The sequence below is a fragment of the Cydia amplana genome, chromosome 11, assembly GCF_948474715.1.
Source record: "Cydia amplana chromosome 11, ilCydAmpl1.1, whole genome shotgun sequence".
NCBI lineage: Eukaryota > Metazoa > Arthropoda > Insecta > Lepidoptera > Tortricidae > Cydia > Cydia amplana.
The window spans coordinates 12,169,607-12,196,733 of record NC_086079.1 but is presented as its reverse complement, the minus strand read 5'-3'; the positions used below and the strand labels follow the sequence as shown (position 1 = coordinate 12,196,733).

Sequence of the window (27,127 nt, the reverse complement as noted above, 5' to 3'; positions counted from 1 at the left end):
ATTGTCACGACCTAGGCATCATGTCTATTTTCTTGTCAGATTGAGTCAGACGTTAGTTAATGCCCACGAAAATAGAACTTAATTCTTTAGTATTTAAGGTTGTTTTTCTAGGTTATGTGATTTAAAGTTAGATAACAATACAAGCGAACACAGTATTGCCAATGTTAATTATAAAATAGGACACCTTATCAAATGTAATGTGCAAATGAATGCAAATAACTTTAATTGTGGCTGCTCACTGTAAAGAGGTATTTACTGTACCTATTAATGCAGACAATTATCGACTTTATTTTAATGACGTTATGGTCAGTAACTAGACACCTTAAGATCTGAAAGTACTAACTAGCCAATTTGTATCAGTGCAACGGAGATGGCATTGTGTTTTACATTTGTTTATAATTATCATTAAGATATACGAGTAATAATTTACTATCCGTTATTGTGCAACTAATTAACTTAATTGGAAACAAATTAAGTGTCACATTTATTAATTATACCTAAGTGTTTTCTTCACGAGATAAAAAATTATCTTCACTTCAGAGATACTAAGAGAAAATATTATTTATGTTCAGAATAACTAAGAATCAACGATTGTCATTATCTAGTCTCACGGCCTAGGATTTAGAACTAACCTTGTCGATTCCTGGATATCTGCGTCAACATTCGACACAGGAGAGTGTAGAACTGCTGTAGAAACGAGGTCGGGTACCCGCATGAGTCCGACTGATCTTGCACTTTCATCCAATCCATTGACGAATTTATCTGTGAAACCTGTTTACACACGCACACGAGCTTCATTAAATATGGATAAAAACAAACGTTTTTACATATTTATATATGCAAATGGTATTATATATGCAGATATTCTACTTCCTTAGTAACTCGCAGATTTTTTATGCGCGAAATTGTTTTTGTTATGAACAAACTCGGACATGTGTTAAAAATAAATAAGTATTAATATAAAACAGGTACAACTTGACTACACACTTGCAAAAATATCCGGTAATAGGTATGATAACATGGGCTAGTCCAAGGTTCTTGATTTATTAAATTAATTTCAATAAAAACCTTGGATTAGAATTGCGTGCTAAATTAAATATATTTTTATCTACCTATTTGTTATAATAAGTACTACTACTAAAGGTAAAGTAGGGGACTGCAGCTACTGACAACTCTATTATTGCATGTTTAATTACATAAATGACCTGAATATGAACTCGCACATAGGTATCATTTATTAATATCTAAGTGCGAATGCTAATGCTAATAGCTTGTGTGCATATATGATTTTATCACACAGATTAATAGACAAGGAGTAAGTACCCCTTTATGAGGATAAGAATTCTGTCCGGAAAGGATGCCTTTAACTTGTCAACACAGTCAATTCTTGTATACCTACTTATAGATGCATAGAATCCGATTCCCACCAGGTCATTGACATATATCTCAGGACGGGCCTTACGGGCACTAAAAATGGTACTAGTTCAGCGGTGTCACTCACGAATTCGAGCCGATCGTGCAGTCGAACGCAACTTACGCAACTACTTGACGACATGACGACCAATCGCGCGCGTGATGCGAACTCATTAACCAATCGCGTTGTAGCGTTGTCACACCGCTGTACTGGCCCCATTCATGCCCCCTTCTTATTGCCCGTAACACCAGTCCTGAGATATATGTCAATGCACCAGGTGGTATAATTTTTTCGCTTACCTGACTAGTTAAAGAGCTGCTCGAAGTACTGCCATTATACTTCGGCACTTTATAAAGGCACTTCTCGTTGCTCAGCATGATCTCCGTCTCCTGGGCCTCTTCCGTCTGGTAGCATATCTTAAGCTCCATGTTGTTCACCGGTTCCGTCTGCTCGAGCTTTGATGATTTGTACAGTTGTCCGTTTAGGATTTCTTCGCATAGTAACGTTATGTTTTCGGGGTTTTCAGTCACTTCGATTACTGGAAATAAAAGGATATTCAATTAATTAGAGCGTCCATAGATTCCCATTTCATTAAAGGTTTTAATATACGTTGGAAAATATTTTATAGGAATATTTTTCTTACTTACTTACACGAGTTACATGTTTACAAAATGTCATTGAAAAAATTTAAACTACAATCATTTAACAAAAACAACGTAACACCTTTAAATATTCTCCATTCTATTGTATAAAATAAACGATAAAAATCTTGATATTTGACACATGGAGCAGTAGGTTATTTTAGTAGGTAATTTATTATAATGAGATGTAGTTGGATGTAGGTAATAAAGCACGTACCTACGTCATTAGACCAACGAAAAGTTAAATTCGAGAAATAAAAATACTGGAGACTCAGTTTTAGTTCTGACTTACATAATGTACCAGGGATGTTGCGAATATCCGCATCCGCAACCGCGGAACTTCCGCATTATTTTCAACATCTGCATCCGCATCCGCATAAAATCGGCATGCGGATTTAATGCGGATGCGGATGTGGAACAGGTCGGTACAGGAACGTCTTAGCATCGGCGTAAGTGCTAGACTGCTAGGTAATTTAGTCGTTAGCCAAAAAAACCTATTAGAAATTAGCAGTCAAGCGTGAGTGGGACTTAATGTACGGAACCCTTGGAACGCGAGCCCGACTCGCACTTGGCCGGTTTTTTGAAATATAAATTACTAAAATGTAATATTTGACGTTTTTTATGTACCTATCTTGACATCCGCATCCGCGGATGTTAGCCTTTAAAAATCCGCATCCGCGGATGACAAAAAATCGGAATCCGCAACATCCCTGTAATGTACCTACAATTGTACATCGCCGGACTGGCCCCGACGTCATTATTGAGACTATAAAAATTGTTAGCAATTAACCAACGTCCTAAGTTTTAGGTTTCGTTTGATAACCATTTTACCGTTATTTTCGTACAAATAAATATTTCATAAACATATTATATTATAACAGTTTTGTTTTGACGACCCCTATATCTACATATCATAGAAGTTCGTAGGTATGGGTTTTGCTATTATTCGAACTTCCGCGTTGTTACTGGCAAAAAACATAAACGTGGTTGCGAGACATGTCTATTGTCAATCTGTTTAGGACAACATAACAAGTATATTTTTAAACCTCTACTCATAATATAACTAAGTACTGGTTTTATAACAACCTTGGCCTTCTCGTAATCGCAGCTGTCTGGGCTTAAAACGCGAAAATCGAAGTTCGTAAATTTCGGGTTAAAGAAATTTCGAGCAACTATCTCTGTCACTCTAATTACGCCTTAGTTGGAACAAAAGAGTAAGATGTCCGAAATTTGCAAACTTGGGTGTTCGCGGTAGACCCTCTGTTTCGGTTAACGGCTTATCGTCTACGATGTTTACATTGTAACATTAGTTTAGGCAATACTGAAAACGACCGACCGTCATCTATTTCAGTGTTTTTCAATCTTTTTCATGATGCGACCCCCTTTCTATGAACAAAATATTTCGCTTATGTACTGCCTTACAGCTGGTAGAGGCTTCACAGTTTGAAAAACACTGATCTATTTTAATTGTTGTACTCGTATTGTATGTTACGCGAAGTTATCATTAAGTCCATCAACAGTTCAGTGGCTACGGCTACGGATTATTAAACATTGTAAAACATACCTATGTTTAACAATGTTTACTAATCTGTACTACTTTAGTAGTTGTATGGTAGTTTTCCCTTACACGGCAACCAACGCAACGGCAAAGCAAGGTGTGAATAGTGGCAGAAACTGACTAAAATCCGGTGGGTTGTGCGCTTACCAACGCTTCGAAGATGAAGCACCATAGCAGCAAAATAACCCTGTGGTCTTCCATGTTACCTATCTGGGGGCACGGCAGTGCCCCCGCCAAGTCGAGCAAAACAAAGGGGCACGGCCGTACCATCCTTTTCTCGAAGCGGTTCAGGCCATTTTAGACGTCCTGTAATTTTGCGCTGTATAATTTACTTCGAGGGTTACCAGTGAATAGTGGGTTACTTGTAGCAACTTACTAAAGTCAGCAGGGTTGTGGTGCCGTGGACATGGTAGACCGACGCTCTGCAGATGAGGCACCATAGCGGCCGTGTCACCCTGGTAGATGCACCGACCGTCAGCTAGCACGTACACCTGTAATAGAGGTTTAATTAATCTTTTATTTTCAAACAAGCATTACACACAAAACTCACATTTAAATAAAATAATTAAATCGGCGATTAAATGTAACCATCCCTACTATAATAATATTAATATTTAAAATGCGAAAGTAGCTCTGTCTGCCTAGAACTAATATCAGTTACCTCTTCACGCTTAAAGCATTACTGAACCGATTTAAATGGGAAAGGACATATGATAGTTATTATCCTGTTATTATCAGTCATCATCATCAACATAATTCCACGCAGACGAAGTTACTACGGGCCGAAGCAGTTGGTTATAAATCTTATTATGGTTACAGAATAAATAATAGTACTAAGTACAGAAGACTCACTCTCTAACAAAACGCGTCTGTTACGATCAGCACAGATATGGCCGCTAGGTGGCGACAGCGCCACGCGCGGTTTATTGGTTTCCCCAAAATTGGGGCGGAACGGATGTACTTTTAGCTACCTGCAGCAAAGCGACGTGAGCGGAGTGAGACACGCCTGTTATGGTGACAAAAAGTCGTCACTCCTAAGCCAGTGGACGGGTTACTACCTATTATCTTCTTCGTTATCCATTGTTCAAAATAAGGCAACGGTAGGCAATTTTAGATTTCTTTTGTCACGTTTAAATCGGTGATCAACCTAAAAACTACTTCTAAAAATACTAGTGTCCGACCGAAGATTCGGTTTCGGCCATTAAATCATGTTTCGGCCGTAGTTTCGGTTTCGGCCAAAAAACGGCCGAACCTTTCGCTCGGGCCGAAACATACGAAATAGTACTTCGTACTATGAAACTAAATTATGTGACAAAGACCAACAGTTGGGGAGCAAGTAGAACAACAATATTTATTATGTATACAGAAATTAATTGGTTTAAATTGGTTTAAAAACACAATTCCCCTAATGATGGCGCCACTGGACGGTCGACGCAGTCTTAAATTGTGTATAAAAGCGGTTTAATGAAATTTATCTGCAATAGTTTCGGTTTCGGCAAAAAAACATGTTTCGGTCGGACTCTAAAATATACGCATATTTTACTTAAATAGTTGAGATAATATTATAATTCTATAGTAGGGCAACCAACTTATTACGTATACGAGCAATAACACAATGTGGAAATTGGAAATGTCATCATAAATGTCAATTTCCTATCAAAACGTCGAAAACATGACTTTATAATGACACTATTATACTTTGTTCCATCAAAGTCGGGAGTTAGGGACGGACTCTGAACTCATTATGCAAATAACGCATACATAATTAATAGCTTCGTGTTGAAGTACCATTAGCGACACTTTCGACGGAAACAATAGATGATAACAACCAGAACCAGAGGGCCTACCGCGAACCACGTTCGACGTGTTGCCTCCCTGTCACACTTACGTGCGAGTTTACAAGAGCGACAGAGAGGCAATACGTCGAACGTGGTTCGCGGTAGGCCCTCTGTACGTACCGTAGTGCACTGCGATGTTATTCGCATCGCTTATCTAAAAGAGTCATGAATTATTTGTTATTTTATGTTTTCTGTTCGATGCTACCGTGCGAACTTGGACTTTGGGATCCGTACAGTTCCATACTGCATAGGTGCCTGGTGCTTGTTGCAAAATACAACGGTAAAAATATAGAACCTAACTGAGTTTGCGGCCCGCCAGAGCAATAATGAACACACGGCCAGGCCATTGTTTCTTAGGATATTGTTTCTAATTCCAATTTCTTATTCAAAAAGGTGCTAACAATGATAATAAGCGTGTCACACGCTATCGGTGCCGCGTGTTTGAAGGCTGGTCGTTTTTGTTTCAGCTTAGGAAATTATTTGAAGAAGTTTGACCTATTTCACTTAAAACATGCAAATTTTCACATTGACAATAGAATAGATACGAGTACCTATTATGACTAGGATAAATAACCCTAGTATGCAGAGTACAAAATACGGGTATGTATTAAGTGAACATTGATTTATATTGCATAATTATTGTTCTTGTGAAACCTGTCTTGAATTTACTTGGCGCCGTTCCGTGGAGTAAAAGATGGTAGTATTAGGAAGGGGTGAGAGTAGGGTTCGCAATCCGGATCCGAAATGTATGCAATTATCCGGATCTGGATCCGGATCCGCGGATCTTCCCATACATTTCGGATCCGTCGTGCAAACCCTAGGTGAGAGTAACTAATCTAAACCGTCCAGAGAATCTAGGACCAAAGCAAGTGGAAGAAACCTATGACAAACATATGATAACAGGCGAGAAAAAAGATATACTTCAGTGTATTGATAACCTATCCAGCTCATACCTGATCAAACAGCTCCAGTAGCGAGGCAGCCGGCTGGTGGATGGTGCACACCACAGTGCGACCCTGCCGCGCCAACTGTCTCAGCAGCTTCACACACTGCACTGTGGTGACGGTGTCGAGGCCGCTAGTAGGTTCATCCAGGAAGAACACTGGTGGATTGTTTACTAGCTCGAGGGCGATCGATAGCCTGTGGAGGAAAAAACTTAATAAATAAGCTGTGAAAAACTCAGATGTTTTCCAGCTACACAAATATCAATCATTCCTTTGCAAATTATTGTTTACATTTCTGGTTTTATTCTTTGAAATATCTTGACAATCGTTACCTACTTGTTGTTCATTAACGTATTGTTCATGTAATTTGTTTTGTTGTACCTATAAGGTAAATGACTTAATCCCAGTTGTTGACATACCATACCCGTTAATAGTCATATATATTGCTCCGAATTAAGAATGACGGTAGCGATTATAATGTCCAGCACTGGAACATTTATGTAGGTACTTCACTAACTCACACTATGTAGGTAACTACTACACACCCGTACTATATATTTTGTATGTGGACTCCGTTCTGATAGCTTGTGGAAATAGGCTCCCACTCTTTTCAGAATCATAACGGTAGCTCTGCTACTAAATACAAGTACCTACATCCCAAGTAGCACAGATAGCCTGTATAGTTGCCGAATAATGAAGTACGAATACACTTGAAGCTGAATATAAAAGCTGCATAAGAGCTGTATAAGCGCTTATTCAGCTTTTATAGATCTTAATTGGGCACAAATTTAGGCAGCCTCAAGTTCACATAGCTGCTTAAGAGCGTTGAAGCAGCAATTTAACGGAATTATAAGGGGTAACAGGAGTTATAAGAGGTGTATACTGACTGGGTAAGAGACCACCAGTTACCCTTTATTCAGCGAATATGTCACATGTGTGCCCTAATACCGGGAAAGATAGACGTTGGGCTGAATAAAAGATAATTAATAACCTACTTTTGCACCTCTGCCTTAAAAAGCAACTATTATTTAGTATAACAGTGACGATGAACGCAGAGGTGATTTTTAGAAGCAAAAACGTAAGCGCAACCGACACAAGACGTCATCGTCATTTTGTTAAAGTGTTTAGTTAAATGTTAGTACATGATCTTTTATATATTAATGCGAGAAAGATGTTTGGGAATGCAAGTTTATTGACATTATACATATACATTATTTAAGAAAATTTTAGTGCGCCACGAAAATAATGAGTATTTATTTAAATTCATGATATAAATAAGCTATGTGTAAAAACAATTTCAGTGGTTTGGACATAATTATGAGATAAAAAGTTAATAATACGTTATAGGAAGTACTAAACTAATGATTTAGGTTAAGAACTCATGCACAAAACCTTATTGTTACGCTTAAAAGTTGGAAAAATAATCTCAATTTTGTAGGTTATATACAATGAAATGGCGATCAATGTTAAAAAGCAACGTGAACCGTTAAAATTCTAATATGCAGCATACGACTGTTATATATCTAATAAAGATACTTAAGTGAACCACTATAAAGTCCAAGTCGATATTTTGATACACTAGTGAACCTCTAAACAGTTATAAGGTATCTTGTGAACGTTTAAACAGCCGCTATGCAGACAGTCTCAATGGTAGTATAAAGATCGGTTTTCCTATGATAGCGGTGCCGTCATATAGCGGCCGTCTCCATACTAAATAATATGGCTAAATATGGATGTCGTAGTATTTGTATGGAGACGGCCGCTATATGACGGCACCGCTATCGGAGGAAACCAAAGCATAATAGGCTGCTTAAGATAGGTTTTCCTAGGATAGCGGTGCCGTCATATAGCGGCCGTCTCCATACTAAATAATACGGCTAAATATGGATGTCGTAGTATTTGTATGGAGACGGCCGCTATATGACGGCACCGCTATCGGAGGAAACCAAAGCGGCAACAGCGGTAGCGGCCGTCTCCATACAAATACTACCACATCTATTTTTAGCCGTATTATTTAGTATGGAGACGGCCGCTATATGACGACACCGCTATCCTAGGAAAACCGATCTTTAGCGGTAGACATGTTCAGCGCTAAGCTGTATTATTCGCCACATGTGTTCGATTATACGTCAATTGGTTTCATAATAGTTCACTCGTTCTACCTTATAATAAGTCAGCGAAATAAAAACTGCTTTAGCATGCAGTAAACATGTTCAGTGATAAGCTGTATTATGCACCCCATGTGTTCCATTATACGTATATTGGCTTCATAATAGTTCACTCGTGCTACCTTAAAAAGTCAGCGTAATAAAAGCTGCTTAAGATCGGTTTTCCTAGGATAGCGGTGCCGTCATATAGCGGCCGTCTCCATACTAAATAATACGGCTAAATATGGATGTCGTAGTATTTGTATGGAGACGGCCGCTATATGACGGCACCGCTATCGGAGGAAACCAAAGCTTTAGAGGTAAACATATTCGGCGATAAGCTGTATTATGCGCCACATGTGTTCCATTATACGTCTATTGGCTTCATAATAGTTCATTCGTGCTTCCTTAAAAAGTCAGCGTAATAAAAGCTGCTTAGCGGTAAACACGTTCAGCGATAAGCTGTATTATGCGCCACATGTGTTCCATTATACGTCTATTGGCTTCATATTAGTTCACTCGTGCTCCCTTAAAAGTCAGCGTAATAAAAGCTGCTTAAGATCGGTTTTCCTAGGATAGCGGTGCCGTCATATAGCGGCCGTCTCCATACTAAATAATACGGCTAAATATGGATGTCCTAGTATTTGTATGGAGACGGCCGCTATATGACGGCACCGCTATCGGAGGAAACCAAAGCATTAGCGGTAAACATGTTAAGCGATAAGCTGTATTATGTGCCACATGTGTTCCATTATACGTCTATTAGCTTCATAATAGTTCACTTGTGCTCCCTTAATAAGTCAACGTAATAAAAGTCCACAATTACCTCCTTATACAGCACATGGCGTAATTTTATCCACTAAACAGCCCTTACACTGGTTAAAGCATTTGATAACCCTTAAAGCTGTATAGGGTCGTAGCAAATATACCTTTATATCACTCTTTGCGTATTAATGGTAGTTTTCAGAGCCGTAATGCAGCTTCTAATCAGCCCTAAGCTATATATCACTGAGATCTATTATACAGCTGTAGAACCACGAGTGTGCTCTTATAAGTGTCTTAATACGCACAGAGCGTAAGATAGAACTAAAAGTGAGTAGTTATAGAGCTATCTGTGCTACTTGGGATACATATATACACGTATGCATGTCTCTTAGCAAGCCTTGTCTTTCGGTTTCAGTATCCTGAACAAAAAAAAGAACAGGAAAGTTTATTTTATTTTATTGAAGACTGTGTGTCAAGCTAATCTGGACAATCTGGTAAGTACCTATCTATTTATATTATTGCTTCTTTTTTTTTAAGCCGGTCAATTTAAACGGGGCTTAAATGTGAAACAAGCCCTTCAAATTTTCCGCATTTGATTAAGTACATTACATTTTTGAACACACCTAAAGTAGGCTCATATCAAAGTTGGAACTATTATGGACCTTGATAAGAGATGAGTCATCATTATGAATCAGATGAAACAATATGGAGCCATCTACATTACAACATTATAGGTAACTACACTGATTATAGATCATAAAATAATTACGAGTATAAACACCATCTCCAACACTTTATGAGCTATGATTAACTATTACAATGCATCATCAAAGGTTTGTTTTATATATGGGGTGATTGATAATTCACTCAGAGTATCGATTCTCCTGATGCCCGCATGTATTAGGTACCTACCTACAGTTAAGAAGAGATTGAGTTTAGAGCCACCACAAACACATCTAGATATAAATATGTGAATTCAGATGTTAATGTCTATGCGTTCACTGTCTATAGCTCTGAATTCAGGATGTCAGTTCTTCAAAATAAGTCAGTTGTACCTGAAAGATTTCCGTGATTACCTATAGATTTGAATTGCGATGCTGAGGTGGGCCATCAGCAAATTCTTGTAAGTTTATTATTGTAGGTATTGATCGTGTGTTTGCAAAAACAAGCAACAACGGTTGCACTCCGGGAGTGCCGATAGAAGTGAAAACTCACCTCACTATGTTATCGACTCCCGGTAACACGATACATACGTTTAGCGGAGGTATTCTATTTATTTATTATATATTATAATCATTCTCAAATAGTCTCAGTGTCGCTCTTTCGAAGACGTGGAAGGGACTCTGTCTGGGGCATTGGAGCAACTCGGAAGTTACTATAGGGCTAACTGCCTCCGACCAAACCCAAGCAAAACTCAGACATGTGCGTTTCACTTGCGCAACCATCACGCAAACAGACCCCTTCGCGTAGAGTGGGATGGTGCGACACTTGAACATTGCCCCCACCCGCGATACCTAGGAATAACTCTAGATAGAGCGCTAACCTACAGGGCGCACTGTTCTAACACACGCATGAAAGTTAGTGCGCGTAACAACCTACTGCGTAGGCTAACTTCAACAAGCTGGGGCGCAACCGCGCACACCTTGCGTACCACCGGACTAGCTTTGTGCTTTTCTGCTGGAGAGTTTGCCTGCCCAGTCTGGCATCGGTCCCCACACGCCAGCCTCGTAACCGCCGCGCTCAACGACACCTGCCGCACCATCTCAGGCTGCCTCAAGCCGACCCCGCTCAACAAGCTTTATCCTTTAGCTGGAGTGGCTCCCCCTGATATCCGCCGGGAGGTAGCCTGCGCTGTCGAAAAGCACAAACAGGAGAACGACCAGCGGCACCCCTTGCATGGTCATATCCCACCACCGGCTCGTCTTAAAAGTCGCAGGAGTTTCATGCGGAGCACCAGCCCCCTGCAGGGTGAGCCGCCCGATGTGCGCCGCTTGCTGTGGCAGACCCGGTGCCCTCCACCGGACGTGTACGTGGAGGCTTTGGAGCAACTACCGCCTGGCCATAAAGAACCTTGGCCAATTTGGAAGTCCTTAAACAGGCTCAGGTCCCAAGTTGGTCGCTGTAGGCAAAACATGGCCAAATGGGGACTGCTCCGTAGCCCCTCGACTCAGTGTACCTGTGACACAGCAACGCAAACCATGGCACATCTACTGGCGTGCCCCGCTTGCCCGCATCACTGCTCGGAGCTGGATCTGAGGGACGCGACAGCCAGGGCTGTCAACACCGCTGCCTACTGGGCATCCATTGTATAAAAAAAGGAACCTCGACACGAAAAGAAGAAGATTCTCAAATAAGATCATACTTTTCCATTGACATGTTTATTTACATACTGCCATGACAACGTCAAATTATTTGAACATAGGTAAAGTCTTGAAAAGGAGTCCGCAACATAAATGTCAAATAACACTGAGTTTTTCTTACGGGGCTTACGGTCACGTGATCGCCTTACGCCCCTTACGGTCGCGTGATCGCCTTACGCTGTCTCGAGTTAATCATTTTTTCCCCACCTCAAAAAGTGCCCAGCGCCGCTAAAGAAGTTTTCACTTCAAAAATCTTGACATTAAAGTAGAAAAAAAGCACTACGTATAATTATTTTTGTGTTTATACTATTTAAGCTGAAGACTGATTACGCTTCGGTTAGGTAACGACATCATTAAATAAGAACAAAATATTTATTGAGAAGTTTTCGGAGTTGGTTCAATACTTAGTAAAGGTCGTTTAGTGTGACTTAGATTATATTATTTTATAAGTACGTACCTACGCGTCGCGACACGAAAACACACTGTATTTATGGATTAATTCAAATCTCGTGGCAGTTTTTTATCGACAACATTGCAACATTGGCAACTCTGTAAGTATGAACTCGGAGCACTGTAATTACGAACCATGATTATTTCTGGTAAGTACACACACAGTAACTACACAAGTAATCACATAACTATATTTTTTATTTTAATTTTATTTATTTATTTAGAAACAAACAGTCTCGTATTGTTACATTGGATACAAATTGCGTTTACTAATATCGTAGACTTACAGTTTCCTTGGTTGAATTATGTAAACCTAAACATTAAAACATTAAAATATGAAAGTACAATACGAATTATCAATTTATCTGTATGAATCGGTGATAAACATACTTAAACGGTGTGTTAATAAACAGTGCCAGAAAACATGAAGTTATGAAATAACAATTATAATGCCTCTTGAATACATTTTAAGGATATATGGATATATGTACTAATCTAGGTTATCTAGGTAACCTATAGTATAATTTACTGTTAGGTAGGTATATACATATACCTACATTTTAAGCTATCAGCATCAGCACGTGAAGTAATTATTTATACTCATCATCATCTTCCTCGCGTTTTCCCGGCATTTTGCCACGGCTCATATTAGCCTGGAGTCCGCTTGGCAACTAATCCCAAGAATTGGCGTAGGCACTAGTTTTTACGAAAGCGACTGCCATCTTTCCTTCCAACCCAGAGGGTAAACTAGCCCTTATTAGGATTAGTACGGTTTCCTCACGAATCGTGAGTCACGATGTTTTTCTTCCCCGAAAAGCGACTGGTAAATATCAAATGATATTTCGTACTAAGTTCCGAAAAACTCATTTGGTACGAGCCGGGGTTTGAAACCGCGACCTCCGGATTGCAAGTCGCACGCTCTTACCGCTAGGCCACCAGCGCTTTTTTTTTGACCATAACATTTATCCCATATCCCATCCAAAGGGATTTTTACACAAGTTACCTTCTTGTCTTATGTTCGCTCTCTTCATTTATCTACTTACCTATCGAATATTTTGATGTTACTAGTTTAACAAAACGCATTTTGAATAGCGTTAAAGATTTATAGACCTAGGTTGATGCATTGCAGTAGTTAGTTCCACGCATTTGTCCAAACGTTGGCAATGCATCCAAATGTTTAGGGTCAACGCCCCTGAAACAGCGACGGCAGTTGGCACCAACCTTCGCCAACTTCGGCCAATGGGTCAACAGCCGTTAAGCTTTCTGATTTACACATACAGCCGACGTCAAATATATGTATACGTATCTCACCCTAACTGCAAAGACATAAGTTACACGAGTGTAAACTTATATTTGACGTCGATCCGGTAGGTAAATAGGTACATATAACGTAATAGTTCGCAAGCAGTTCTCAAATTTCTCCGGAAGACAATGTCAACAAAGGCGCGACATTTGCATTTTATTAGAACCAGATGATTAGTACAGTCAGCAGCAAAAGTTGCTAAGCGGGTGAGGTGTTCAAAATTACCTTGACGCGCTCTTATTCTCTTAACAATAAAGTAGCGTCATCGTCAAGATAATTTTGAACAAAACATACATTTCTGTCTTTGTGATTGTAATGCCAAGAAGACGTCACACCTTTTACGCGGTTCTATCTAATAATAACTATACCTAATGCAAACCTACACGGGTGTATGTCAGCAGACTACGTTTTGCATACTTACCTACATATATGTAATAGCTGTTGCCCGCGAGTCCGTTCGCGTGGATTTGTATGTTGGTGGTAATATATTCTAAATGAGCATAGAGCATTATATATGCAGCAAAAGATAGCAGTCTTCTTCTTCTTTTTATTTGCCATGCCCTAACGGATGTCGGCGAGAATTATGCGATCGATAACAACACCAACGCAATTCTTCCTATTTCGTGATTTGATTCCCATCATACAATATGGATTCCACACAACTGCAGTTTACTACATTCGTGATTCTACACAGTTGTTTTTTTTTACGTAATCGCGATTCTTCCTATTCGTGATTCTACACTTATATTTTTTCGACGCAACCGCAGTTTACTATATTCGTGATTCCATACAGCCGTTATTTTAACGCAATCGGGATTCTTCCTATTCGTGATTCTACACAAACATTTCTCGACGCAACCGCAGTTTACAACATTCGTAATTGCACTCAGTTGTTATTTTTACACAATAAAATAGCGTTTCATCTTAATCAATAAATTCATATTTTTAACTCGGCCGCAATCAAGAGGCGCTGGTAAACATTCAACCCGGAGTCGCGGGTTCAAACCCCGGCTCGTACCAATGAGTTTTTAGGAACTTATGTCCGATATATGATTTTTTGATATTTAATTTACCAGTCGCTTTTCGGTGAAGGAAAACATCGTGAGGAAATCGGACTAATCCCAATAATTTCTAGTTTACCCTCTGGGTTGGAAGGTCAGATGGCAGTCGCTTTCGTAAAAACTAGTGCCTATGCCAATTCCCGGGACTAGCTGCCAAGCGGACCCCAGGCGGGAGCCGTGGCAAAAGCCGGGACAAACGCGAGGAAGATGATGACTCGGCCGCAATCAAAATATGATTCTAAAATATCGTTAGCACAACAGTATTTATAATTAACTAGCTGTTGCCCGCGACTTCGTAGGCCTGCATAGATTTATAATATGTTGGTGGTTATATTATATTATACAAATTATAAGGATGACAGCTGTCATCTACTTAGTACTAGTTAACCCGGGTTAGTGGCGTGGTGCAAGTAGCCCTTATACTATACTACTTATACCACTTATACCTTATACTACTTACTCATATTTCAAACAGCAAAATGTTCTCTGGTTGCCGGCGACATTGCAACTTTTCACAAAACCAGTCGTAAAACAATTGAAGGCAATAATAATACGCCGAGAAAATGTGCATTACGCTGCGTTTGTTTTGTTTTTTGAGTCTAGGCAATAATGATGATGTCGTTGACACGAACGACTCGTCACGAACGAGTCTTATGTTTGGTTTATTTTTAGTTACTTGCCTCCGTACCAGAATTTCTTTGTTCAATTTGTTTTAATTGTTCTTGGCATATACTTATTATTATTTTTCTACTCACGTACTTTTATTTGTCATTTAAAGGGTCGTGCACACATCTTTAAAACCCTATCTTAAAGTTGTCAAGACAAGTCTTTAGTCTATTCCCTACAAAAGCATTTGTGCATACACGCAGTATCTTTTTGGCTCTTTTACAATACTTCGTGTAATGGCCACTTAAAAAATACATTGTTGCCAACCTTATAGTCATAATAAACTGTCGCAGCGCAACGCGACCTTGGTTCGTCGCACCCATAAGTGAGAGCGAGAAAGAAATATATCTTTCTCGCTCTCGCTTATGGGTGTGAATGTCATATCTGACAAATAAGTGAACCATAGACATTTTTTTTTAATTTCATTCATTCTTTTCCCGCTCGTACCCTCCATTCTTTGCTACTTCTTGAATATTGTGAATCTTGAATATGAATACTATTGTGCCTGTCGAATGAAAACTTAACTTTTGTGTTAAAAAACAGTGTGTCTTTCAAGTTAAAATGGATGACGACAAAAACTTAGTGTCTACGCCTGAAGAAATATCAGTAATAGCACAAGAATCACTAAAAACAGGTAGATATCGTAGGTAGAAGTCCACTAGATGACATGAAAAATATTTGTTAAATATTGTTCGGCTTCGCCTCAAATTGTTATTATCATGCCGCGATCAGAAAGGGATTAGAAATAACAGATTTCCATACACTTACGTCAAAATCAATATGGATTGACAGCTATCTCAATCCCTTTCTAATCGCGATTCAGTAATACTCACGCCACTCGCCTTTTTTGACCCCTCTTAAACAACGGTTGCATAAAATACTATTTTAGAACACGATAAAATGTTTTACAAATCTAGTTAACTGTGTAGATACATAACATAGTTTTTATTCAGTCAAGTTTACAATATTTAAAGATCTCTTAAACCAGATTAAAACACAGTTATTTTAGTTTAGGTACTTAATATAAAAAATATGGCTAGGTACCAGTTTTATTAAGTTCGTTCTGATTCTAACCTGATTTTATCACGTCTTAAGTCTTAGATTTCAATCATACATTATATATTTAGGTGTCCTAACCTTGCCTAAGAAGTGGCAGCAAATATTCAGGTAACTTATCTGATTGGCAAAGAAATGCTAATGTGAAATGTGCAACTGCATCGGCTCAAGGACTCATAGTGATAGCTCGTCGATTTCATGTTGTAATTAAAGTAAATTTACTACTAGGTTTATTCCTTTCAAATTCCTATTATAAGGTCCACACTAGTGCGCTTAATAAAACTCGTAGGTAAGTACGTACCTACCTGATGTCCTAAAAGAAGCGCCTCAAATTTTCATAAAAACCGGGATAATGTATGACAACGCTAGCGAGAGGAATGTATTTGTATTTAGTGCAGTAAACAATGGACCCCATTAAACATAATTGTATTGTACCTAATATGAGCAAGTTTCCGCAAATTATTAAACCCACGAATACATTGTACCTAGACTAAAAAACCTGAATATCGAAGCGCCATTAGTGTCTTCATTTTAAAATTCCTTGTGTAACGTTACGTCATTCCAATCAAAAACGGTTACGTTTAATATGAAAAATTTACGTTACCAAGAGCTTCTTAGATAATTATAAATTTAAAAGTGGAAAAATTACTGTCTTGGGTGAGACTTGAATTCACGGCCTCTGGATCGATATTCCAGCGCTCTGTCATTAGTATGGGTAGCACATCGTAACTGGTGAATTTCAAATATGACTTGGAACTCCGGTAGCCGTTTAAGACGCTCTTAAGGTAGATGTCGCTAAGGGTCCCCTAGACCCATAATATGGTGGAAAGATTTGCTGGCTATGAATGAGGTCTTGGTGGCTCAGATGGCAGAGCGCTGGAATATCGATCCACAGTAATTTTTCCACTTTTAAATTTATTCTAAGCTTAATAGCATCGGTCGCAGACGTTTCTGCTTGTAAAAAATTAAATTAGATAATTATACTTTGGAAAATAGCTCACCTCTTCTTCTGGCCTCCCGAAAGCAAATCTGTCTTCGTATGCTGATGCTCCAGTAGGCCAAGCTCTTGTAGTATCTCCGTAGCGTGCGCCTGCGCTCCTCTAGGCAGCTTCAGTTTCGCTGCTACGTCCATGGCCTCCCGTACTGTCAGTAGAGGCTGTAAAGAAGTAGAAGATTTTATCTTATACATGTTTTTTTTAGAAACTGACCAAATGTTGACCTGATAGACAGGGGTGTGGGCTTAATGATCCAGACTATTCAATATTGCCTTGAAGAATCATATATGTATTATTGTAGGTATTTGTCAATATAGATATTCCATACACAGTCGATTGGAGAGAATTTCTCTTCTAAGTAATACCTTGGTGTGTAGATATTAATGGAAGACTCGTATTGGCAAACGCAAAGATGCATTCACTATCCTGGACGCCTGAATGGATTTTCCGTTTTTATAAGAACGGGAATGATAGAAGCCATTTATGCAGTTATAGCACGTGCACCAATTTGTAAATCATTATGTCATTGATAAATGATTATTTCAGCTGTCCAGTAAGGTTTACTGATCGTACCTGTAGTAGATCTTCTTGTGTGATGTAGCACGAGGAACGTTGGAACTGGTGCTCGTTTCGAATCTGTCCATTGACTAGGAGCTCGCCTGTTACCCCGACGGATCTGCATAATTAATATTAATTACGTCTTATTTTGTGAAATCAAGTCTAATAGAAGCTCATAGGTACCGTATAGGTGCCAAACCAAATCCAAGTATTGACGTTAATATATTCATCAAACATCAAACATCAACATTTATACAGCAAATAGGCCACAAGGGCACTTTTACACGTCAACATGGAATTTAAGTACATACAGCAAAAATATGTATTGTAAGATATGTATACAAGCATAGGTGCGGTTAGCATGCGTTAGACATTTCTTAACTACATTCATAAGTAAAAGAAAATGTGAAAGTGGGTAAGCACTACAATTTTGCATAATATAGACGGTCAGACTAATATAGACATGATATTAACAAACAAATATGAAGTTAATAGTACATTATTGTCGAGGTTCGGAAGTAGCTACTTGCAGGCTGAGGATTCGTTTTAAACGGACGACCTTGGGAGTCCGTTTAATTGAATCCGAAGCCAGCAAGTAGCCTTCCAGCCGAGTCATATATAGTGCTTTTCTCAAAAATGGTGCAAGAAATAGAAATATTTTACAGAACTTACAAAAGCAACGTTCTAATTTTCCATTAATTTTCACAGAAAAAAATACAACCATTAAAAAAATTAGCTTGCCGCCTTTAAAAAAAAAAAGAAGTGTATTGTTCTGCTGAAAATACGCCAACCTATTTGAGACACCTAAATAGTCGCGGTACCAACATTAAGCCTGTAACAGACTATCGCACCGCACCGCGACCTTGGAGCGTCGCACCCATAAGTGAGAGCGAGAAAGAGATATCTGTTTCTCGCTCTCATTTATGGGTGCGACGCTCCAAGGTCGCGGTGCGGTGCGATAGTCTGTTATAGGCTTTATAATAATAAGTGCTGATCATCTGTTTGGCTGTTTAAGGGACCTATGCCTTCATTTGATATGGCCATTTGAAGTTTTAAAAAGTTTGGAACTCGTTAAATAATGGAATTTGTATGCGACATTGCAGTCCCGAAATCGAGACTGCAATGTTTTTAACTTTTTAATTTTTTGAATGACCATAAACTACGCACTTCGCGACCTATTTTTTAACCGGCAACGTCGACTTTGCCGTCCATTTTTGAGAAAAATCTTGTTACGGTCGATAGTCTGATTTCTATTCTCACGGAATAAATGTAAACAAAGGTGTGATCTTTGCAAATAACTTTTGCAGGATTCAAACAAAATTCAAAGAGAATCAATTGAGAAATGGGATCTGTAGAGAATAGTTGGACGGAAAACAATTTTGCCTACAGTTGAAACGAATCTGCGCTCGAACATCGTGCTCGGTCGGTCAACTGATCAACTAGCAAACTGCCTGCTAAATACTGCTACACGAGTTTCTTTTGATATGTTACTGCCTTACCGATACCCGGAGATGGCGTTGAGGAGAGAGCTCTTCCCGGCGCCGGAGGGCCCCATGATGGCCACCAGGTGTCCGGAACGGAACCTGCCGTGCACTCCTTTGACCACATCTCGCCGTTTTTCTGTAACAATTAGTTTTTAAATTAGTATCTCTATCTATTTATACTCCATCATAGCCAATCATCAATACAAATACACAATAATACACAGTGAGAGAGTCTAGCAACACCACAGAACATATTAAAGAGGTAAGAATGGCTATCGCGCGCAGTTGGTATCGGAACCGGTGTCGCCGCTCGTTCCTCTCCACATTTACTAACATTCGCGCAACGGTAGTAAAAACTAGCTAGCGCCTTGTGTGCGTGGTGAATGGATACGCCTCCTTTAGACAGATTTGATGTCTGGCTTCTTAATCTGAACGTTATTGTGACGCAAAAAGGCATGTTTACTTCATTTTCGGTCAGCGCGGGCGAGTAGCATGCGAGCGTTTGCTCAAAACCCCGCGGCGACACGTACCCTGCTCGCATCGCCATTCTAACTTGTTCTGTGAGCAACACATTGTTTGATCTTTCATCGACCAGCTAGTCGTAATAAGGTCTAATGATGTTCTGTACATAAGTTTATATTATTAGTCACCAAAAATTTGTGTATAATATAAAGAATCCATTTCAACAACTAGGACTAGGACAACGCAAATTATTTTTATTAAAAGTTGGCACACTACTATACTTAGGTACATGATTTTATAAACTGGAAATACTGCCCTGCTAAGCCAAGTAGCGCTATCTAAAAAGAAAATTCACTGCTAACTTATACTTTAGTTTCTATAGCATATAGTTCCATTTTCAAAATCATTTGTTTTTGAGATAGCGCTATTCGGCTTAGGAGGGCAGAATAGGCTTTTTGTGGCTTGGTCACTTTTTCTTTAGTATATGACATCTATTTCAGTTTGTAACCCATTTGAAGTTCAAAATCAATCAATTATTGTGCAAGTGCCTCATAGCCCCTTTCACAAGTCAATACAAAATTTACACAGTCAGTCAAGAGTCGCAGTGACGAATTTATCAATTTTATTTGCGAATAAATTCAACAGTCACTTAGTGCAATCCACCGATATTTATACTAAGTATTTATCCCAAACGGAAGATAATTTCTAACCTTACACTTTCAACCTACTTGCTTCTTAAAAAAACATTTAGTATTTTACAGTATTGTGGTTCTGGTTTAGGAAGGATATTAGGTAAATAACCAATCACAGTTGTTTACGCTTTTATCCTCTGAACCACAAGTCTAATAAGTACAAGACTGTTACAAAGGTCAGCATATTATATGTTGGAGACTATTTACATCTCGTAAATATTCTCCCACAATGCGCCTAGAAAAAGCGTACAGTCAACCAATTTGATTCCTAGGCTAGACCCACTATATGTAGAACGTTGTCGCTATGACTACTAGATACAGTCATGAAATACATCACTCAATAAGCACTGTCGTAAAAGATAAGCAAATTTATTCATTATGTTTTTTTTATATATAATTAACTGATCGGCGATTGGCTCTAGTGGTTGACATGGTTCTATAGTGGCCTAGGAAGCAAATTGGTTGACTGTACAATCAACAAGGGCAGGTTTTCTTAATATGACATGACAGTTTTGTGTTTTACTTGGGAGCTTGCTGTCAATTTGCAATCTTAAAATTGTCATGCAAGACGTAATAGTTCCGCTAAAAGCGTTAGCAAGGTTATAGTTACCTTTGCCAGTAAAACAACAGCGCATAAATTTACGTCAAACTAGACAGTTTGACGTATCCATAGACACTTGACACACATGTTTACTCACTAATTACCCGTTCATCAAAGTCATCATTAATGGCCATTCATACAAAAGAACGACTATACGATTACAATATCGAAATGGTTACGACGCTCTAGTTTTTGCGCCAATAAAGTAATAATTTAATTGAATTCGGATCTAGTTATGTCATGCTCGAGTGAATATTGTTTGTATGGAATACAATGCAACAAATGAAACTCGGTGTGACTACATTAGAGTGATTAATAGCGTAGCATAGGTACCGTGTTCCTGCAGTCAGATTTAGTAATCGGGTAGGATGCTCTACATTTTGCTATTTGCATAAGTATTGATTTTAGATTACAGAACTAAGCTGTGCAAATAATGCCTTTACATTCATGATTCAAACGAATGTAAACTAAACTATCTTTGGGTCCAATATTTAGTTATTTGATAAAGTTTTGGATACATCAATCTAAGGTACCTAAGTTTGAACGGGCCTATGCCTTTCTATAAATAGACCTTTAATCCTATTCTAAAATATTAGAACAACACATTTTTAGCGGTGAGGGCAAAGATAGATGGTCCAATGGGTCCAACTATGTAGACAAAACTGTTGAACTCAGTAGATAGGAAGCAGTAAGGGCCCTTGATTTTAATACCTAATGTTCTGATGCTGTTTGGATGATTAAATCTAGGTATGTGATACTTTAATACCTATTATTTGTAGGATTTACTAACTACATAACTACCAATTTAATAGTGACAGTGATAACTCTAATTTTACAAAAGATTTAATTGCGCATAAGTAGGTAGGTATCGGCTTGAATTGTATATAACCTGAACTTTTCTCAGGTCATTAAACACAGAAAGTGGTTGAGGTCCCACCTGTATTGACATTTTAAGGTACCCAGTGAACTATCATTTCCATCCCATTTTCAAACATATAAATTATACTTAGGCACCTACTATTATTTTTGACTAAATATTCATTTATGCACTGTTTCAAAACCAAGCAAGAAATGCATACCAAATGCAAATATGTATTGCACTTTGCGTGTGTAGGTAATTATTTTCAACTCAGCATCTGCCCCTGCAATTAAACTGCCAGAAAGAGCATCATGTACGAAATAGGTAGGTAGGTATAATTGGCACTGCATTTACACAAGGGAAATAATGGTGCAAGTTTCAAGGAGAGAAATTAACCTATAGTGGATAGTTCAGTCAACCCGGATGGAGGAAAGTGGCTTAAAGTTCGAAAATGTCGATAAAAAGTAGGCACTTCTTTATACCGCGTTAATACAATACAATGAGTCAGGCAGTGGAACTGTATTCCTACATTAACGTGCAGGCGAACGATCGACTCAGTGTGATCTCTCATAACATCGTAATATCTCTCTAAGTCGATAACCCAGGTATCAATATCAAACGAATATATTTTATAAGATCCTCCAGCCAATTTAATTCCAAGCCATTTCAGAATTCAGAGGACCAATTAATAGAACCAGAAACTGGATACATTTGTCCACTAAACCCGCCAAGACAATAATGCTAGTCTAGCTATCAGTCAACTAATGGGAACTTTTGGGGGTCTTGAGTATTATTTGTCCGATGTAATCGTTCCGTTAGATGATTTGGCGTTGAAGTTACGGTTTTTGTGCCTGAGTGTTTCGGAAAAGAAGCGTTGGTCATTAGCCTCCATAGAAAAATTGCGGTACACTTTTGAACAAGGCTGGCTAGCTATGTTTTAGGTTTAGCGTAGGATGATGTAGTCAATAAAAATGCCTATCCTCAGATTACATACAGGACCGGAGGATGATTATGTTACATCTGATCTCGGAGCCACACATATACTGGTTCAATGGAATCGAACCCTCGGCAGCGATATACCTACATATGTATAACCGATGAAAATAACTTGCAGATAAATGCACTTCCCTACCATCGGATAATGGTATAAGTTATGATTATAACTTAACTATCTCTTGCCAACGGCTTTTATGACGCTAATTATCGTTTTTATATACATGCTAGCTGTTGCCCGCGACTTCGTACGCGTGGATTTGTATATTGGTGGGTATATATTCTACATTAGCTTAGAACATTATGCAGCAAAAGATAGCAGTAGGGACTGTTAATCATTTGTTAATTATTATACACAACCTGGCTATGAAGTTTCAAGCCCCTAACTGAATAAAATTGTTCTCGATATAATCCCTCTCAACCCCCAGCATATTTTCAAGTCCACTATTTAGTAAAACCTACTACCTAACTATCTATTTACGAAATTTGAAGTTCCTAGCTTTAAATAAAATTTGAACTCTCTACCAACTTTCAACCCCTTAATTTCAGCTTTTTTACAAATTCATCCCCTAAAAGGTTTACTTTTAGGGGATGAATTTGTAAAAAAGCTGAAATTAATTTTCATGTATTCTAATAATATGCCTTCATACAACGATTCAAGTCCCGCACTCAAATAAATGTTTGTACTCCATACAAATTTTCAACCCCTTTTTTACCAACTTGAGGGATGAATTTTCAAAAATGCCGAAATTACTTTTCTTGTATTCTAATAATATGCCTTTATACAAAAATTCAAGTCCCGCACACAAAATAATGTTTGATCTCCATACCAATTTTCAACCCCTATTTAACCCTTTTAAGGGATGCATTTTTAAAAACGCTGAAATCACTTTTTTTGTATTCTTATAATATGCCCTTATACAAAGATGCAAGTTCCGCACTCAAAAAAATATTTGATGCGCATACAAATTTTCAACCCCTTTTTCACCAACCTTGGGGGATGAACTTTCAAAAACGCTGAAATTACTTTTCTTGTATTCTAATAATATGCCTTTATGCAAAGATTCAAGTCCCGCACTCAAAAAAATGTTTGATCTCCATACAAATTTTCAACCCCTATTTAACCCTTTTAAGGGATGCATTTTTAAAAACGCTGAAATCACTTTTTTTTTGTATTCTTATAATATGCCCTTATACAAAGATGCAAGTTCCGCACTCAAAAAAATATTTGATGTGCATACAAATTTTCAACCCCTTTTTCACCAACCTTGGGGGATGAACTTTCAAAAACGCCGAAATTACTTTTCTTGTATTCTTATAATATGCCCTTATACAAAGATTCAAGTCCCGCTCTCAAAAAAATATTTGATGTGCATACAAACTTTCAACCCCTTTTTCACCACCTTGGGGGAAGAGTTTTTGAAAACGCTGAAATTAATTTTCTTCTCTTTTATTATAATACCTTTTTACGAAGTTTCAAGTTCCTAGCTTACAATAAAATTTGAACCACAAGACAAACTTTCATCCCCTTTTTAACCCCCTTAGGGGTTGAATTTCCAAAAAACGTCTCAATATCTTTTTTTGTAATCGGCTATTATGCCTTTCTAAGAAGTTTCAAAGCATTTGTAATGTATTCAAACTTTCAACCCCTTTTTATCCCTTTTAGGGGATAAATTTTCAAAAACGCTGAAATTACTTTTCTTGTATTCTAATAATATGCCCTTATACAAAGATTCAAGTCTCACACTCATAAAAATATTTGGTCTCCATACAAAATTTCAACCCCTTTTTCACCACCTTGAGGGCTGAATTTCCAAAAACGCTGAAATTAGTTTCCTTGTTTTTTAATAATATACCTTTTTACAAAGTTTCAAATTCCTAGCTTAAAATAAAACTTGAACCCCATACAAACGTTCATCCCCTTTTTAACCCCCTTAGGGGTTGAATTTCTCAAAATCGCTTCTTAGCTCTTATACATTTTATAAATGCAACCTAGTGTCCAAATTTCAACTTTCTAACATTTGTAGTTTGGGCTCTGCGTTGATGAGTCAGTCAGGACACTTGCATTTATATATATAGATTTATACGAGTAATATCTTTGATACGCTCGACGCTCTGTAAGATATACAGTCTTGTATAAGTGCAAGTTTCCTCATGGAAAACTATAAAATCAAATATAAATTGCACGGGATGACCATGATCATGGTGCCTTCTTTAAAGAAACTAGGTGTTTTGGTTTCATATTTAATTACCTAATGAGCGTAATGTAACTCAATACAGTGATCATTTTATTTGTACGCCATAAAAATAAAACTTTACGTGATTCATTATTACAAATATCTTATAACGATATAAGTACAAAGACATGCCTATAAAATCTTCATTGTCTCGGTGAAAAAGAGTTTAAGTAACCGAGGTTAAATACGTACAAACATCAAAAAAAACATTAAAATAAACTAAAACCATATTTAAGCACATACCGTAGAAATTTATGATCGAGAGCATTTACAGACACACGTAGAGTCCGTGAAAGCTAACTCACAACAATACACGGTGCAGACAAAATTAAAGTAACTGGTTATCGATTTTACCGTTAAACGTCCCTAATCTATCAAAGAAACGGTCATATGAGCATTACAAATATAATATTATTAATCTATCAACTACCTCCTACTAAAAGTCCGGTGTAAAAAATATGGGTTTTAAAGCCAGCCGTTTTACGGTACTTGTACACAGTGTGCAGTTGGATATACACTTCTTGATACAGTCGGATATACCAGTACATAACGACTTGAGAAGCACGGATCCGTTATATGACCTGCTGCGCTGCACTTGACTTAGTTCACTTGAACATGAACATGGCCTTCTATATATACCTACATTACTATTTACTAAAAAAGTCGTAAATGTGTTGTTCGTTTAAGCATTAGTAACTACATACGAAGATACTTAAAAACCCATTAGTAGGCTTTACGACAGTGCAATAATAGGATTCACATAGGACTAATTATATTTTGCTTTCGGTGGTTGAGTCAATGTCAGTCAGAGATATTCACTGCGCCATAATATTCCGTTGAAATACTTAGGGCAAACATGTCTCCGTATCATTGTATTTTGACCGAACGATGTTACATTATCGATATTAATGTGTTGCAATTTGCATTTTATCAAAAATGTATTTTTTTTTTCAGGAGTAACAACTTTATGTATTATGGTATTGGTTTATGTATTGTTTAAGCCTGGTATGGTATCGACAACTGAACTAACCCTAATAAAGTTTAGTTTGGCCTCTGAATGGAAAGGTCAAATGAACTGACTGTTGCTTTCGTAAAAAAACTAGTACCTTCGCCACTTGTTTGGTCTAAGTTAAAAAGGTTCTTTAGTATGCAATATGCAACCATCAGGATATCAACAAGATGAGAACAGTGACTGTGCCGTGGCGACTGGCTATATTCAATTAGAAATAGAAATTAATTGTAATAAAAAGCACCACTGTCCCATCTGACGTAGTATGTTCGCATAAACAAGTATTATTAACCATATATAATACTTAGTAATTATTCAATTATCCACATACCGGCTATTTTCGCAACCACAACCATTAATTTCACACTTCTAATTCCTCTATAAGCGATGCGCGTGGGCAAATGACTAAGGAAACTAGGCAAATTATAGACGAGTTACGTAATTTCATTGCTCGATTTAAGTGTAGTTTAACTCTGCGGTTTATATTACAGCATAGTTAATCATGTTTTCCTTTCAAATTTTTGTAGTGTCTTGGGAAAAAAGGGAAAATGTAAACCTGCTTTTAAACGTTTGCGCAATAACTGAAATGTATGATATGTAAATAAGTTAGATATTTTATTTAAGATTACCTTCGATTACCTTGACCATGAATAAAATAATTTAAATGGGAATATTATCGAATATAGTAAAATTAATGAATTTAAGATCCACCTTTCCAGCATTCGTGGTTAAAACGGGTAGACGGCGGATTTTAATTTATTAACTAAGTAACGATTAAAATAACGATTTAAAAGATTTAAGAGATTATATTTAAACAAATAAATAGGTACATTTTTAAGATTGTATTTAATCCTAGCATTTCGGGACTATTGACGCGGTATATTTAAATTTAAATACATAATAGGAGGAAAATCCCTTTGGCTAAATATGAGGATGATATTATAGCCATTGCAATCAGTATGAAATCGGTCGGTAATAGAGCCACTTGTGAATTATTTATTTGCTTGTCGATTTCTGATTTGCATTTTCCCATA

At 37.8% G+C, this 27,127-nt stretch overlaps 1 protein-coding gene across 1 annotated transcript in view; it reads right to left on the bottom strand.

Annotated features, from left to right (window-relative positions):
- The window catches only part of LOC134652071 (ATP-binding cassette sub-family G member 4), a 71,721-nt gene that overhangs the window by 4,745 nt on the left and 39,849 nt on the right, over nt 1-27,127 (bottom strand). The window contains exons 3-9 of the mRNA XM_063507223.1: nt 19,256-19,376; nt 17,772-17,874; nt 17,205-17,359; nt 6,405-6,591; nt 3,990-4,104; nt 1,714-1,952; nt 633-771 (exon numbers count right to left, since the gene is read on the bottom strand). Coding sequence (XP_063363293.1) covers nt 633-771; nt 1,714-1,952; nt 3,990-4,104; nt 6,405-6,591; nt 17,205-17,359; nt 17,772-17,874; nt 19,256-19,376 — 1,059 coding nt within the window. The remainder of the gene's footprint in view (nt 1-632; nt 772-1,713; nt 1,953-3,989; nt 4,105-6,404; nt 6,592-17,204; nt 17,360-17,771; nt 17,875-19,255; nt 19,377-27,127) is intronic.